Source organism: Hippocampus comes, unplaced genomic scaffold (assembly GCF_001891065.2).
Source record: "Hippocampus comes isolate QL1 unplaced genomic scaffold, H_comes_QL1_v1.1 scaffold59, whole genome shotgun sequence".
In the NCBI taxonomy this organism is placed as follows: domain Eukaryota; kingdom Metazoa; phylum Chordata; class Actinopteri; order Syngnathiformes; family Syngnathidae; genus Hippocampus; species Hippocampus comes.
In genome coordinates this window covers 925425-941329 of record NW_017805406.1, presented here as the reverse complement: position 1 = coordinate 941329, position 15905 = coordinate 925425, and the positions used below count along the sequence as shown (strand labels likewise).

At 44.3% G+C, this 15905-nt stretch overlaps 3 protein-coding genes across 6 annotated transcripts; 1 reads left to right on the top strand and 2 right to left on the bottom strand.

The window, feature by feature from the left end:
• The first annotated feature begins 60 nt into the window (after window positions 1-60).
• LOC109517951 (zinc finger X-chromosomal protein) lies at window positions 61-8418 on the top strand. Of its 4 annotated transcripts, none has more exons than XM_019873487.1 (8): window positions 69-454; window positions 2323-2419; window positions 2661-2754; window positions 2829-2975; window positions 3375-3524; window positions 3651-3773; window positions 4283-4426; window positions 4713-8418. In XM_019873487.1, exons 2-8 carry the CDS (start codon window positions 2357-2359, stop codon window positions 6020-6022), a joined length of 2031 nt encoding a protein of 676 aa, XP_019729046.1. In that variant the 5' UTR covers window positions 69-454; window positions 2323-2356; the 3' UTR covers window positions 6023-8418. The 4 variants fall into 4 exon arrangements, with proteins under 4 accessions (XP_019729045.1, XP_019729046.1, XP_019729048.1 ...); XM_019873488.1 differs by having other exon boundaries at window positions 86-454; window positions 2847-2975; XM_019873486.1 differs by having other exon boundaries at window positions 61-454; window positions 2661-2975.
• Window positions 8419-8486: 68 nt separating this feature from the next.
• On the bottom strand, window positions 8487-9770 carry LOC109517954 (lipocalin-like). The gene is made up of 6 exons (XM_019873491.1): window positions 9608-9770; window positions 9378-9517; window positions 9237-9310; window positions 8842-8955; window positions 8666-8767; window positions 8487-8586 (listed from the first exon to the last, which is right to left on the bottom strand). The coding sequence occupies exons 1-6, from the start codon at window positions 9698-9700 to the stop codon at window positions 8567-8569; spliced, it is 543 nt and encodes a 180-aa protein (XP_019729050.1). The 5' UTR covers window positions 9701-9770; the 3' UTR covers window positions 8487-8566.
• Window positions 9771-9837: 67 nt separating this feature from the next.
• Window positions 9838-15370, bottom strand: zdhhc23a (zDHHC palmitoyltransferase 23a). Its single transcript, XM_019873490.1, has 5 exons — window positions 14781-15370; window positions 14042-14176; window positions 13043-13639; window positions 12428-12595; window positions 9838-11882 (listed from the first exon to the last, which is right to left on the bottom strand). Exons 2-5 carry the CDS (start codon window positions 14158-14160, stop codon window positions 11609-11611), a joined length of 1158 nt encoding a protein of 385 aa, XP_019729049.1. The 5' UTR covers window positions 14161-14176; window positions 14781-15370; the 3' UTR covers window positions 9838-11608.
• Between the last annotated feature and the right edge of the window lie 535 nt (window positions 15371-15905).

Sequence of the window (15905 nt, the reverse complement as noted above, 5' to 3'; positions counted from 1 at the left end):
TGCTCCGAATTCTAAGGCGAAGTGTACAACAAAGGAGCATCAAGTGTCACCTTCCCCGGTGGTCTTCGCACATTAAAATAACTGCCACAAATGAGGGGTCGTCGCGGGTTTATGGCCTGTTTTCGTCTGCTACCTACACGCGTGCTTTCCACAACAAACCCTTCCGCATTTTCCTGCCGCTCTCGGGCTGTGACGTGTCGTGCTGACGGCGGCCTCGGAGCTCGGAGGTGCGGGTGGCTACTAGCATGTCAAGATCAGGCTCCAGCAGCCCTGCCTTGCTTTGAGTGGAGCTCCAGATACATGCCCCTTCCCCTCCTCTTCCACTCCTCTGCGGCCCGCCCAAATAACACCAAATTCCCGATTGAATCGAGCTCGAGTCTGGGCTAGTGGGGAGGGGGGACCAAGCGGCCCTGGGAAGCCGAAGAGCGGACGGAGGCCATCCCTGCTGCATCTGGTACGGGGCTCCTTGTTGCTCGTAACGCGGCCGCCTGCACTGCGAAGTGTGCATTTGATCGTGTGTGTTATCTATTTTCTATCAGTATTATTATCATTATTGCATGCATGAGACATTTTCATTTATTCATTAATTCAAACCGAGAGGCCGCAAAAAGAAGCGGTGTGGCCTTTTCTTCTTAGGCCCAGGCCTGAAGAAAGGCCACAATTTGTAACGGGAATTTGGGCCTGTGTTGTTAGCTAGCGTGCTAACTAACTAGCTAGTTAGCTCAAAAAAAGGAGCGGATTTATTTCCAATGTGACGTCTTCCGCCACGCGTGTATTGTTTCAACGCTTTGTAAGCGCGACATAGCCTCAATGGCGGAGGTGTTTATGTGCTCTACTTTGACTCGTTCATTCTATATACGTGAGTTAAATTAGCGTTCGTTTGTACGTGAAGCTAACAAAATGGCGGATGCTGGTGTGATTAAAAATGCTCTTTGGCAAAGGTGTGCATTTGTGTGTGTTTCCCTTTCCCAAAAGCTGATCACGACATGTCGACCATCTCTCTGTTCTATAGCTACTCTTTTATTCTATTGCTGTTTTGCATTAATCTGTTTTAGAGTCGGTTTCACGTGTGTAAGTCACTTCTTCTCCGGTAGCCAGTCCGACACTATGCTTTTATTTTTCTGCCTTCGGTTATTTCGGTGTGCTGGTGTACATTTTTGAGCTAATTAACACCATAGCCGACTCTTTCGTCGGGATTTAGGGAGGGGGGGGGGGGGGTACCCCAGCATCCCTCATCACTATTTACTCCTCTGCATCCCTCTCCGCAACCGTGGGGGAGAGTGAAAGCAAAAAGATGTACAGTACCACAGGAAGGTGGTGCTGGTTGCCTTGTAAAGGGTTTAGATGGATTGGTGGCGAAAAAACACAATCTCTGAAATTGCGTGTGAATGTTAAGTCATGCTGTCACAGATCCCGACATGCAATCGAGACAATGTGTAATGCGTTTGAAAAAAAATAAGCCCCATTTGTCATGGGATACATTCGAGACCAACTTTCCATTGATGATTTGCGACACAGAGTCACATTGAAAGTGGTTTTACCCACATTTGAATGTATAAAAACCCATGCAAACCAATTTGAATACACATTTAAAGTGGTCCTTAAAATTTTCATGGAGCTTTTTCACTCAGCTTGCACAATACTCAGAAAAAGACACACAAGCATGATTGCTTGAAGCTGTTTGTAACCCCAGTCGAAGTATACTGTTTAACTAACTCCGAAAATAAAATTGAATTAAACATTGTATATGTAATCACCAAATTGTTAAACCAAGCCTTACAAAGGTCCGCTAACTTAATGCAAATTTTTCACATCAAAATCCCATAGATTGGCTAATGGATGTTTCAGTATTGGTAAGGTTTCACATAGTTGCTTCTTAACACATGAAGGGAAGCAACACATGCAAATAGAGCAAACTGTGATCCTCACAGCCAGGCATATAGTCAATGTGTTCTGTGGGAACGACAACGATGATTCAACCTCACTTGGGTGCTTTCTCTGCCTCCGCTATTTGCTCTTAATTATGCAGCATCTCGTCCAGTAAGAATCGGTGCTACCCGGCATGTTGCAGCACTATTCCTGAAGGCGCGATGAATTCAGACTTCCCTGTATTATGTTCAAATTTGCATTGTCATGCTGATGCAAACCTTGAACTGTGGTATAGTGGGGGTTTCCTGTACATCACAGCATATAATAGAAAATCCCAAAGACATTGTAACATGGAAAGAAATGGTTGAATAACAAATTTCGGGGAACGGATTATCCCTTGATACTATTACCCGTAGTGTGGAAGACTAAATTTCTTTTATCATTTGTTTTCAGCGCTCCAGTAACAAATGCAGTGCGAGGACAATGGATGAGGAGGTCACCAGGCTTTCAATACCTTCTGAAGAGCCTAAAATTATATTACACGGATCGGGTAATGAGCCATGCTTGTATGACTGCTTGTTTATGACAGACAGAATGTTGATGTCATATAGTAGAGGGTATTGGGGTATTTGAAGAAGCAGGATGCTTAATTTAGCCAGATAATTTTGACCCTAAGAGTTTATGGTGATGCATGCATGACAGTCAGCCATCCAATCCACTGGATCTTTATTTTGAATAAACAAATGCTCTGCATGCTTATCTGGCTAACTGGGTAATCCTGCTTCTTCCAGATGAGGGTGGTGCCGGCGGGCAGGAGTTTGTTGTGGAGCTTCAAGAGACTTTGTTGGTGTCAGAGGGCGAGGGTGAAGGCATGGCGGTGCACAGGTTTGCCCCAGACGAGCTAGTCATCCAGGATGCAGTTGAGGATGTGGTATCTGAGTATGTGCACTGCGATGAAGATGAAGATGTCGCTGTAGAAACCTGCGTGATGGCCTTGGATGGTGAGGAGGAAGGCGTTGCCATGGGTGACATCCCCGAAGACGGCCTGGACCCTGAGCAGCAGGATGATGACCAAGATAACTGCGGCGATTATCTGATGATATCATGTAAGTCAACTCTTTGTTGTCATAATCTTGCTTTGTGTCATGATGTCATGATTTTCAGATCAGAACTGCTAGCATCCAGGGTCCATACTCATGTATGGAGGTAGATTTTATGCGTTTACAGGTCTGGAAAATGGAAAATAAGAAAATAATACAGTAGATAAAATTGATCTTGTTTTTCCAAGTCACTTGGTTTATAAGAATATTTTGCGAGGCTTCGGGCCTGTTGTGGGAAATTGGGGTCAGAAAACAAAGAAAATCTTTCGTGCTGCTTCCAAATATTCCCTTTTCATTAAAACAAAAAATATCACTCCAGCTATTACGTTAGAAGGGCTAATAAAGTGTCCCCATGATTTTTAAAAAATTTTTTTTATCCCCGCATCTCTTTGTCCCTCTCACCAGTGGATGAAGCTGGCAAAATGGTGTCTGAGGATGGGACAGAGGTAACGGTGGAGGGAGCAGTGGAGGACCAGGAAGTGGAGAAGGATGAGGATGGACAGGAAGTGATAAAGGTGTACATTTTCAAAGCCGACTCTGGGGAGGATGACATGGGTAAGAGCAAGTATGAAAACCAGACAATTCAAACTAAAACGTGTACCCATGCACGGTCTTTCTGAAATGTATCGCAAACAAAGAAGAGGCTGTGTGTCTAGTTTTATTTTTTATTTTGTCTTCCAGGAGAATCCGTTGACATCAGCGATGGGGACATGGAGAATGTTGCCCTGACAGATTCGGGCCAAACGCTTCGAGAAAAGATGGTTTACATGTCCGTCGGCGATTCTCATCACCAAGAAAACCATGGTGAGTGATTTAGTGCAGCCAAACTTTGCAGGCCTGGGAAAACCTCACTTCACTTTGCGTTCTCGCTATTTGACTTGATTTTATTTCTTCTTCTGTCTGTGCCAGTGGCGTGTAATGAAAGTAAGAACAATGAACTGATCTTCCACTAAATGGCAAAAGAGGTGACCTCTTGCCATATAACTGAGTAATAGCTTTGTGTTCACCCAAACAAGTTACAGAGCTTCATGACAAAGCCTTTAACACTTTAATTTGATGAAGTATGGGTGATTTCAACAATCAATTATGAATATCATTCTATCTGCTATGCCCATCATCATTTTTTTGTAGTTTTGGGACTGATGCAGTTTGTTTGAGGTGAAAGGAGTTTGTTACATTTTGAAGGGTGACCGCTTGGGGTTTCTCAGGTTTTATAAATCTTCGAGCCATACCGGAAGTGAATGAATCAACCGCACGTGAGATGCCAGTTGTACTGATTTCTTGTTATCGAAGTCATGATTTTGTCCTCACAGATGTGGAGGATAGCGAGAGCTGTGAAAACAGGAACGGAGCTGCAAGCGCGCTCCTGCACATCGACGAATCGGATGGTGTTGACGAAATAGGCCGGCAGCGCAACAAGACCAAGCGGCGATTCGAACCGCGACAAGTCCAAACAGGTACAGTCGACCCTGACAGATGGTCGCGCTGGGAACACGTTGAAATTCAAATCGTACAATTTCAGTGTGGTTGTATTTTTCTTTCACTTAATCGCTCGCATTGTATATGTTTAGAGGCCCAATCCAATGTATTCTGTAACCATCAGTCATCTTTCATATATCTGGGTCTGGATAATGCGGCACAAAGTAGATTAACCCAGACTCATACGCCAGAAAGAGCTAGTTATATGCTTCTCTCAGATTAGTCAAAAATGTACTTGATGTTGCTCTTACTTCTGTTTGCCAGCCATCATCATCGGTCCCTATGGTCAACCTCTGACAGTGTATCCCTGCATGCTTTGTGGCAAAAAGTTCAAATCGCGCGGATTCCTGAAGCGGCACACAAAGAATCATCACCAGGAGGTTTTGACCCGAAAAAAGTACCAGTGCACAGACTGTGATTTCACCACCAACAAGAAAGCCAGCCTCCACAACCACATGGAGGTGCACGCCCTGAGCAGCAAGGCCCCCTTCGAGTGCGAAATGTGCGGCAAGGAGTTCCACCAGCAGGCGGCGCTGTTCTCCCACAGACTGCAGCACCACCAACGGGACGCCAAGAGTAAGCAGACGCCTCCGCAGCCACCCGCCAAGACCCACAAGTGCAAGTTCTGTGAGTATGAAACTGCTGAGCAAGGACTGCTCAACCGACACTTGTTGGCCGTTCACAGTAAAAGCTTCCCGCACATCTGTGTGGAATGCGGGAAAGGTTTCCGTCACCCCTCCGAGTTGAAGAAACACATGCGTACGCATACAGGCGAGAAACCTTACTCGTGCATGTACTGCGAATACAAGTCAGCCGACTCGTCCAACCTCAAGACTCATATCAAGACAAAGCATAGCAAGGAGATGCCATACAAGTGCGAGCGCTGTTTCCAGACATTTGCGGAGGAGGAGGAGTTAAACCAGCACGAACTGACACACGAGGAAAATAAGACCCACCATTGTGCCCACTGTGACCACAAAAGTTCCAATTCCAGCGACCTGAAACGCCACATCATATCCGTGCACACCAAGGACTACCCGCACAAATGTGCCGTTTGCGGCAAAGGCTTCCACCGGCCGTCCGAGCTCAAGAAGCACTCGGTGGCGCATCGCACCAAGAAACTCCACCAGTGCCGACACTGCAACTTCAAAAACGCCGACCCCTTTGTCCTCAGTCGCCATATCTTGTCTGTCCATACCAAGGAACAGCAGCAGGCCTCCCCCGAAAAGAGCGAGGCCAAGAGGACAGAGACACACTCTCCCGCGGCGTCCCCCAAAAAGTCGGCCCCGAGCGCATCCTCCGGTTCCGGCCCGCCGACTAGAGTGAGTGCAGCCAGTTTAGCGAGCAGCGTGACGGTCGTTATCGGCAAAGGACAAAAAGAACGCCGAATCTACCAGTGCCAGTACTGCGACTACAGCACAGGCGACGCGTCGGGATTCAAGCGGCACGTGATTTCGATCCACACAAAGGACTACCCGCACCGCTGCGAGATCTGTTCGAAAGGCTTCCGGCGACCGTCGGAGAAGAACCAGCATATCCTGCGCCACCACAAAGACGTGGTTCAAGCAGAGTGACGGGACGGACCACCAAACCCTCAGCACTGCACCACTCACATGAAACTATGTGGAGCGTCTGCTGCACTTAGCCTATCCTTTTCTTTACAGTGAACCCCCCTTTAGCATCAATGCATTCCAAGAGATGAAAATCTGTGATTTCTCTTTTTTTTTTCAGGGTTATTATTTTCTTAACAAACAAGCAATCAATTGTTAATCTGTATTACAATAAACACAATCAGATTTGTTATACATAAATAGTTTGCCTTTGTAGATTAGGTTTACGGTAAAATAATGTCAAACGATTCATCGATTAATATGAAAGACAGTTTGACTTGCAGTCTTTTCAGCATTCACTGCAACAACTTCACGGCTTCATACCAAACACGTGGTATAAACATAAGTCAGATTCAACAAGAATGCAAGCAAATCTGTGGCTTTATCACTTAATCTTTTCATTTTTCCTGAAATAATGTAAACGCAAGGACGCCAAGACTGCACTTCTCAGCAATTACTTTATCTAGACACATTCTAGGAAAATTAAGTATGTATATAAAAAAAAAAACCAAATGACCAAAATTAAGTTTGAAAGTAAACAAGAAGCTGTAGCGTCCAATGATGGGGGGGGAAAAAATAAATTGGTTCACTTCTGTCCCGCTTAAATTCCAAGCGCCAACTCTCAGGTCCAATAATACGCATCTGCGCTCCACGCCAACGTTCCAGCATCCACCCAGCCGTACCAATTCACACTGTCCAACATCGCCGACATCTCCGCTGAACAAAACGAGGCTGTGAAAAAATGCTTCCCATTACAGGCGCAAAAGACACAAGCACCCCGGGGCCGTCGACAGGTGACAGTCAAATAGCGCAGACATTCCTCCCCATCAGAATCAGTGCTGGTACACGTGCGCTGAGAACTCGCAACCATCAGGCACAGATTCTTTTCCTTCGACGAATGTCGTGGCCAAAACGCTCTCGCAGACGGCTGCCAACTACGGCGCCATCAAAATGATTAAACACTAAAATAGTCATTCAAATCCTGTTTTCCACTATCTTGATGCTAGCATATTAGCGTGAAACGCCATACATGGCTGACATTTAACGTAAATGTTACAGTAATTGCATACCTTCAAACAAATGGTGCTTTTCCACCTTGCCTGTATAAAAACCCACAAACGATTGCTGAAAAATTCCCGATGTAGCAGAGGCATGAATTCTCATCGCAATAAAGCGGGGGTTCACTGTATTTGTCTTTTACAGCCTCACCCTCCCGTCTCTCCGCATGTATACACATGTACATAACGCCAACACCGTTGGGGAGCAGCAGAACTTTCTGTATGTAGACCTTGCACTTTTTACTGCATGTTCCATGCTGAGGAGTGGGGAAGCTTGCATGGCAGATAGTGCAAATGTCCGTTTTTTTGATACGCTTCTTTTTTCATTTTGCAGACTGCAATCAGAAAGGTCCTCATTTCATGTCTCCAAAGCCGAGTGTAAAGTCTGTCTCCGAGAGTCCCGTTGTACTGAAACAGAGCTGTGTGGATTAGGAACATGTTTGCTGTAGCGCTTGACACCTGGGCAAAGGTAAAGGCATTTATTGAAAGGTGTGTGCCAATTATGTGTGATTGACTTCCAAGTATTTGATGTGCATCCTGCTGCTGGAACATCCATTTCGAGATCACGGTGGCCCTGTGTGTTGTGACAAATAGCCAAGGCTATATGTGAAAAGCGCACAGGTGAGGAACAAACAAATCATTCTGAGATTGGGAAACTTGGGACATTCGTAGTTCAGTGAAAATTCTCCCAATTGCCACCAGTTCCTGACCCCGCCTGAGTCATTGTGCATCGAAAAATGCCGCAAATCAGGAGGCAACATTCACCAGACAGTATTTTTTTTTTTTTTACACACACCAGAGAGAATAGTCCCTGTAAATTAAAAATGCCTAAATAGTCTTGACTCATAAATTATTTTTGAAGAAGCCTTTTTTTTTTGTCAAGTTGTCTGAGCAAACCGGAGCATACGTTTGCAGAAATAGCCTATTTATTCTCTGCAGGCTAAGAAAACATCTTCACAGTGGCCCACTTCATATCAATAGAGGATGCTATGTGTTGCTGCCAACTATAAATGGACTCTCTGTTTTCAACACGCGTTGCTCTTACCAGAAGGGAAAAAAATGTAAATGTTTTTAGAAGCAACTTCGGAAGACAGGTGCTTGTGGTGTACTTTTTACATTTTTCCTTGGTCCTCCGGGACGTCCCCCCCCCCCCCCACCCCACTCCACCCTGTGATTTGTCTTTATATTTATTTCATTTACAAGTTGTTGTATAGTTCTGTGTAACTAGACTTCTATGGGACGTAAATTATTGTTTTGTATACAAATCTGTATAAAGCGTGTAGATGTAAACACTTGATGAAAGTGGGCTGTGTCATTCTGGATGTGTCGTGTTTGTTAAAAAAAACATCAAAAGATAATAAAAAAAAGGATTTTAGCTCTTTGACCTTTATTAGCATACATTTGTAAACTTTTTGTTTGTCTTGACAGCATTGTTGAGGCTGGCAGGAAGCTAGGCAGCTGTGCACTCACCTAAACGAGGCAAAATAGTGATATTCAATCTGTCGTCATCATTTTACACATCTATCTTTAACGTTGGTCATAACAGTACCGTTTGGGGGAAAGAATGCAATGTTTTCAGCTCGGAGTCCAGTTTCCAGGGAGAACTGCCTGAACTTCTCCATCAGATCTGGGCTGAGATCCACTCCGCGGCCTGTGCAACACCATCAGGTTCGTTGACCACTCCGAAGGTTGAACTGTTACAAACTCTAAAATCAAGGGCGTTACCGTAGAGCTTGTTGACCACGGTGGGATGATCTCCGTCCGTCTTAACAGTATGAGTCAGGGCGTACTGGTCGTACTTGACGTCCACCACGCGCATGTCATTCTCATTGCCCCAACCTGATGGAGAGAGGTGGGCGGATCTCAGGAAGGCAGAACCACTTGGATTGTTACGATTGATACATGCCGACTTGTTATTTTAGTGTAACACGCGACCAGTTTATGAGATACACCTGCACATGCCACAGTATAATGGGATCCAATACCGTTCCTCCCTCATAAACGGAGATCTACATTTCAACCTATCCTTCAATTACTGTTTAAAATGTCAATTCAAATCCCGTTTTCATTGTAACTATGTAACTCTTGTCGCTGCATTTTTTTTGTTTGTGTACACTCACTTGTGTATGTGAACCTTCCAGGCATGTCGGTCTTCTTGGCCAGGTTGTTCATTCTCCAACATGTTCCATCGGATCTGCACAGAAACCCGTGGTGAGCAATTCCGCACCGCCAAAGTCCTTTTCCCCATCTGTCTTGCTCACTTTAGACTGGCATACGAAATATCCAGGTCGCCGTCTGCAGTTGGGCGGAGCATGGCAGTGCCCATTTTCATGCTGCCGCGGTGTTGGATGAACCATTGGCCGTTAGAGGCAAAACCGATCAGGTACCACTTCCCTGCCATCTGTGGACAGAAGCAAGATATCCCAAACACTGTTATTTACATGCAAAAATGAGACAAAAATCACCTTTTTGCCCAGTCGAGATGTCTTACCCCCTGCACGTTGAAGTCAGCTGGGGGTATGACTTCTGCGGACGTCCTGATGGAGGCCAGCGCAGCCACCAAAACTGTCACCAGAAAGACCATAGTAGCCGCAAAGCAAGGGAGGACGAAGAGCAGAACGTCTACTGGTAATGCTCTGCCTGCCTGACATCTCTTTATATAGTGGAGGGCTCACTTTCTCTCCCCTGCAAGCACACTCCTACACAAAATGATAGCTGGGATGAGTCCAAACATGTTGGCGCAGCCACACGTTATACCCTACCGCGCTTAGAATTCAGCATAATGTGCTTAAGAGTAACATGGGTGTTCGTCGAATGTGTCACATTGCATATTTCATAATAGTAAGAGTTAGTTGGACTAAAAACGGAGAACAAAACGGCGGCTCCTCTCTGGTGTATTCCAGAGCAGAGAGCGCAGAATTAAATTCAACTGTCAGCAGTTACAACACAAACAACTCGACACATGAGAAACCGCATTCTCATGTGCTACTCTGGCAATGCTTTTGCCACCGCATTCAGCCTGATATTGCACCGATTTTTGAAGTTGACTTTAAAACAATGCATCATGATGCAAATCTCACCCTAAACAAGCACATTTCTTTTGAGTTTAAAGTTCAAAAAACGTTTTGCCAGATCTCTGCAAAGCATTGACAGAAGTCTAGATTGACTGTAAACTGCAAGTCGGCTTTAGAATGGGAAAAGTGAGTGTTGACTGAGTGATTTTAACTATATCCTATAAGCGCTGCACTATGGTAAAGCAAATATAAGGCCAAGGGGCTTTCAACTTCCCAGGAGGATCTTTGCACAGAATCCACACATACCGTGCCAGTTAAAACAGGTTAAACCATTAACCCTGAGGGCAAATGTAATTAATGTAAAGTCACGTTTTGCAGTATATTTTCACACTCACACTAGATTGTCATTTAGTTTCAGTGTGAGTAAGTTCAGGAAGCTAACTTGGAATTTCTTACTCTGGTTCATTACCTGGGAATGACTTAATCGCCCAATTTAATGGAAATATGCACACTGACAGAACCACGGCAGCTCAAGGGGCTTTGGCGAGACAGAAAGTCTCAATACAAACACTTGTGGGTCCTAAACTTCTTTTGAAATGAAATCATGAACATGAATGTAATGCATCATTCTCAGCATCCAATCAGATTGTGCGATTAAGTCAAAGCAAAAACTATCATCAGTTGAACACTGCCCTCTATAGGCTGATTATCGATACTTCATTTTACAATAAGACGTATTATTTTCAGTCTCCGGTTTGTAATATACAGTATTACAAAATATAATATTCCAAAACATTTTGTGTATATTTTCCTATCGGTCCCCTTGTAAAGCACCAGTGAGGTGATAAATCTGAAAACCACACACCCAGGCCAAAACATTCAGGACGTCTGAGATCAAATACTGTCAATAGTGTTTGACAATACAGTAGATTTATTATTGTGTTTGTGGGATTGAACTGCACATCATCCAGAGAGGTTTTTCTGGTCTGTACCCCCCCCCCCCCACCCCCCTGTCTTGTACATCAGCCAAACTATGACCATTTAACTCAAGAAGCCTACATTCATTCGCTTGGTGATAAAAAAATGATGCATTGATGGCAAAAAGCGTGCATTGACTTGGGCATTACATGAAGACAACCTATTGATTTAAACAGCTTGCTCCACCCACCGTATGCATTATGAAAAGGTGAAAGAGCACATTAAATATGATACTCAGAATGGTCAGACCTTCATTAACATATTAATAATTTAAAGTACATATTTACGCCATGATCGCAAAAACAGTCGCCGGAGAGCTTTTTATTTTGCACACGTTAAATACATGGGCAGTAACGGTTCAATCAGGAAGGCATGTAAGATCCATATTTTGTTTGAGACGTCCAGTATCCATCAACAACAAAACAGAAAGCGCCATTTCCTGTTTTAGAAGTACATGAGCTCCACTCTGTGAATGTTGAGCTGCATCCAAGGATGCGAAACTAGACCAAGTGGGGGGCGCCGGATCGAGGACATGTCGAGGCATCAGCCATAGTGAGGAAGTCAACCCAGTTCTGGTAGAAGCCTCGCGAATACGTTCCCGTGGCGACGGCGAGCCCCCACAGGCGACTTTGGCCCGTTTTGTTCCTCAGGGCCAGCTGGGCCTCCCGCTCAGTCACGTTGAAGCTGATATTCACCACCTGTGCCACCAGTAGGTACAGCAGCCCCCCAGTGACGATGACGCTGTACCAGGCACAGGTGAAGCAGAGCGCTGAGCTACAACATACCGACAGAGAGGGACATAAAATTGTGCTGCGGTTAAAAATAGTGGCAACCCTATGCATTACATCATCAGAGAAACTCATTCCTTCTTGGGCACATGCGGAGACGTTTTCAGAAGCAGGGTGCTCATGGTAAAAAAAAGGGATCACGTCGCCAAAATTATTCTTAAAATGTATTGGGGGAAAAAAAACTGTAATGTATTTTTAGCTAATCTTTTTAGTCAATAAAACAAACTGAGATGACATGATTGCATAAGTGCACACACCCTCTTCTACATGGTGATGTGGCCATCTTATGAATGAAGCAATTACGTCCAAACTCGTATTTAGTGGCGGTTCTGCACACACGTGCCAGCATTTAAAGTGTCTCTGTAACCTTAAATATATTAAAGTGGGTGGATAAGTACAATTCTCCTGAAGGTGCACGGTATATTCTGGAGTCAGGTGTTTGGGATGAGGACAATCGCTCCCGCTCCCTGTATGAGCAGTACAAACAATCGGTTGACTTGTTCACTTCGAGTTTGGTTTTGGCGTGCATACCTGGACTGAGAGTAGACGCCCGGGCAGTAGAAGAGCGCGCTGACTAGATACTGTTGAGGACACAGGCTGCGCAGCACCAAAGTGATCCCGTACAAAGATGTTAGCAGAAACACACACAGGGTCAACAGGAAGCTGCGGTGGTTACCTTGCCCTACACAACTGTTTATCCTACAACATAGTGCACACACATTGACGTTTCGCATTAAAACCTTGTGTGGTAGGCGCCAACATTTAAGGACTCATATAAAGTTTAAATGTTTCAAAAGCTTGAAAGGCAAATCTTTGATCCGTTATATTATACTACATTTAATACATCTAAAATTGTCAATTAGCAAAATGTGTTGTCGGTAAAATATACTGTCAAATAGACTTGCATCAATAAAAAGTGCTTAAAATGATAACTTCTTTCATGAGAAATCTATCGCTTATTGGACTGAGCAGGTCACTTGGTAAGTGGACAAATAAAGTAAAGTTGTGCTCGCTGTGCTATTGCAAAATAATATGGTCAGTTTATTGTGCAACACAATCTTTTGCATGCGCTTGAATTAGACTGGAGAAGAATTGTCGGAATCTTGGTTCATATCAGTTTTCTATTGGAAATAGAACGTCACACACCAGACACAGTGGTGGTCCAGGCGTTGAACACAAACTCCACACGTTCCACAATGTCCCGCCCGTGGAGGTCGTGCAATTTTGCACACAGGACACCTGCTCCATTTATCACTTGGTCTCGATCCTGAGAAAGAGGACGATGCCTCTGTCTGGACGGACTCACTGAGAGCTGGTGAACCCTTGCCGTCCACCTCACGTGCTGCAGTACTAACAAATCCCGGGCTCCTCTTGGTCCGAACCAGAGACGCAATGGTGAAAATCATCCCCGCGGTCACGGTACACAGCTGCAATCGACTCACGTCCCCGCGAGGTACAATCTCAGTGATGAAGAGATAGTACATGTAGGCCAGAGAGTAGAGCGCCAGTGTGAGAAAGAATAGCGTGCGTCTCTTTCTCTTGTGAGTGGCGTAGTAGAGCCAGAGCACCAGCCCGGGCAGAGCTGTCAAGATCATGATACCCAGCAGGTAGTGCAGCGCCGCGACACGCATCAGCAGAGGCAGTAAAACCAGCGCAGGGACCAGGGAGATCTCCAAGTTGTCAATCAAGGCCCCCAGTAGAAATGAATGACATCCACTCTTTGGTGCCTTGTCCCTCAGCCATCTACGATAGATAGGGACAGACGAAGCAATGGATGTGGAGTTATATGTTAGCGAGATGAGTGTTTGCATGGACAGAAACATGAATGGAAAGAGAAATGGGACAGAGGATGGATGGCTGGACGAACGGATGACAGACAGATGGCCATACGAAGGGACGAGGGCACCAGTGGGTGGATGGATAGACGGCTATTGGCTGGATAAAAGGACTGATGGATGTTGAATGGATGGATGGATGCATAGATAGATGAATGGACACATGTTGGATGGATAAGTAGATGATCGATGGAGATGACGAATGAATGTTGGTGATCAGATAGATCTTAAGATTGCATTCACAAAATGGAGTATCCATCCATAAATGTCATCACATTGTTGGATATGAAGTTTAGGTAGACCGCCGTACCTGTTGAAGGCCTCATCCAGATCCTCACAGTCACAGCAACAGCCGTACTGGAATACGTCACATTCACAGCAACACATGGGATCATCCGGTTCTGGCGGTTTTAACTTTTCCCATTTCATCGCGGCTTACGTTGACCTACACGCGCACAAACACAACCCCCAAATCTTTCACTTCAGGACATTTTTTTGTAATCACATTCTTGAGAGTGTATTTAGCATTCCCGTATTGCAAAGTACATTATATTGCAGCCTAATTTATTGGAGTCCCACAGGGTGTCTAAAAAAAAAAATTAATAACTTCTATTATCAGCCTTTGGGGCTTTCAATGTAATTTGTTGAAACAAGGCCATTGTGTCCATAGAGACAAACTCTCTGGGCCTATCAAATACGCAACTGTATTGCAACTTGAGCTATTGTCCAACGACTAATTTATTCTTTCATATTTCATATCATTCAACATAAATGTAAAATATGATCATCTTTCAATGTGTCAATCGAAATGAGCATTCGTATCTTAGTATCGGCAGACGTTTTGATACTAATCTTGTATTAATTAGCCAGTGCTGGTATTGTGGCCGCGCAGTGTATTCATGATCTAATCAAGTTTGCGCTCAACCCAGATGTTTTTTTTTTTTTTTAATTGTAATCATTATTACCTATGCAGGCTGACAGATCATTCTTCTATTTCTGTTTGTCCACCTGCAAAGCCAGGATAAACATATTATCAATTTTTAACTTACCTTTTATCTCCACACAGAAAATCAGAGCAGAAAGATGAGTAGAAAGGTCTCTCGACTAAAGCTTCAGCTCTTGAATGAGTGAATGAAGTGCTGCTGGTTTGTGGTTAAAAAAAGAAAAGACAAAAAAAAAAATAAAATCGAAAAGTTGTCACGTCTCTGCTGTGGTGCCTCCGTGTCAAAGCAATGAGATGGTTGCCATTTCTAGCATTCCTCCGGGGTACAAGCATCGCAAATGTCCTTGTTTCTTCACATAGGCAACGAAAAGTGATATTTGAGTGAAGTTTTGCCGTAGTCACCCTTTCGGGTCTGAATTAAAAACTTTGTCTGTGGGAGCCTTGTTGTTGAGATGGTCAGCAGCCTTGGTAGATCCGCACTGAAGGACAAAGCCGCATAAGATTAGCGACATGACAAGCCGGGTAGTAGATGGACGTAGAGTGAAGCGGAGTGGAGTGATGTGATGTGATGATCCACAGGGCAGCTCCACCCTCTGGGATCACATTTCCTCCCCAACACAAGCAACCTGACCTTGCCGCTTGCTCACAGAAAACTCTGGAAGACTTTGTTTGTGCCGACTCCACTTGTTGTTCTGATATTTACGTCTTTGCATTCCACTTTGTGTAACGTCGTAATCGACAATATTGTAAGGGCCGTAAACGATTCTTTTACAGCATTTTTATTAGAAAACACATGTAGAACAAACAAAATATATCGGTTTATAAAGTGGCAGATTTATAGTGTGAACTTCCCTTACAGAAAACTTTTTTTCGTATTTTGTAGCCTTTTTTTGTGTGTGATTTATTAATTGGATGGGAATGACATTAAAAGAAAGTCAGACAAAGCCTTTGAGAACAGCTGAACTTTATTCTGACTTAATCAGAGGCTATTTAAATGGTAGTCATGCATACTGACTCCCGTTCATGAGTTTGAATGTGATTAGTTAGTTCTGAACACAGCCACGTCCCAACTTAAAGATGGATGTGCACTGCTTTTTTTTTTTTTTTTAACTTCCCCTCTTGAAAAAAAATACATTTTTTTTATATTGCATTTGAACAAGGACGTGTCAGCTTCTCATATCCACTCTGTGCGACAGTGTTGATGATCCACTAAAAACGCAGTGGAACCTCC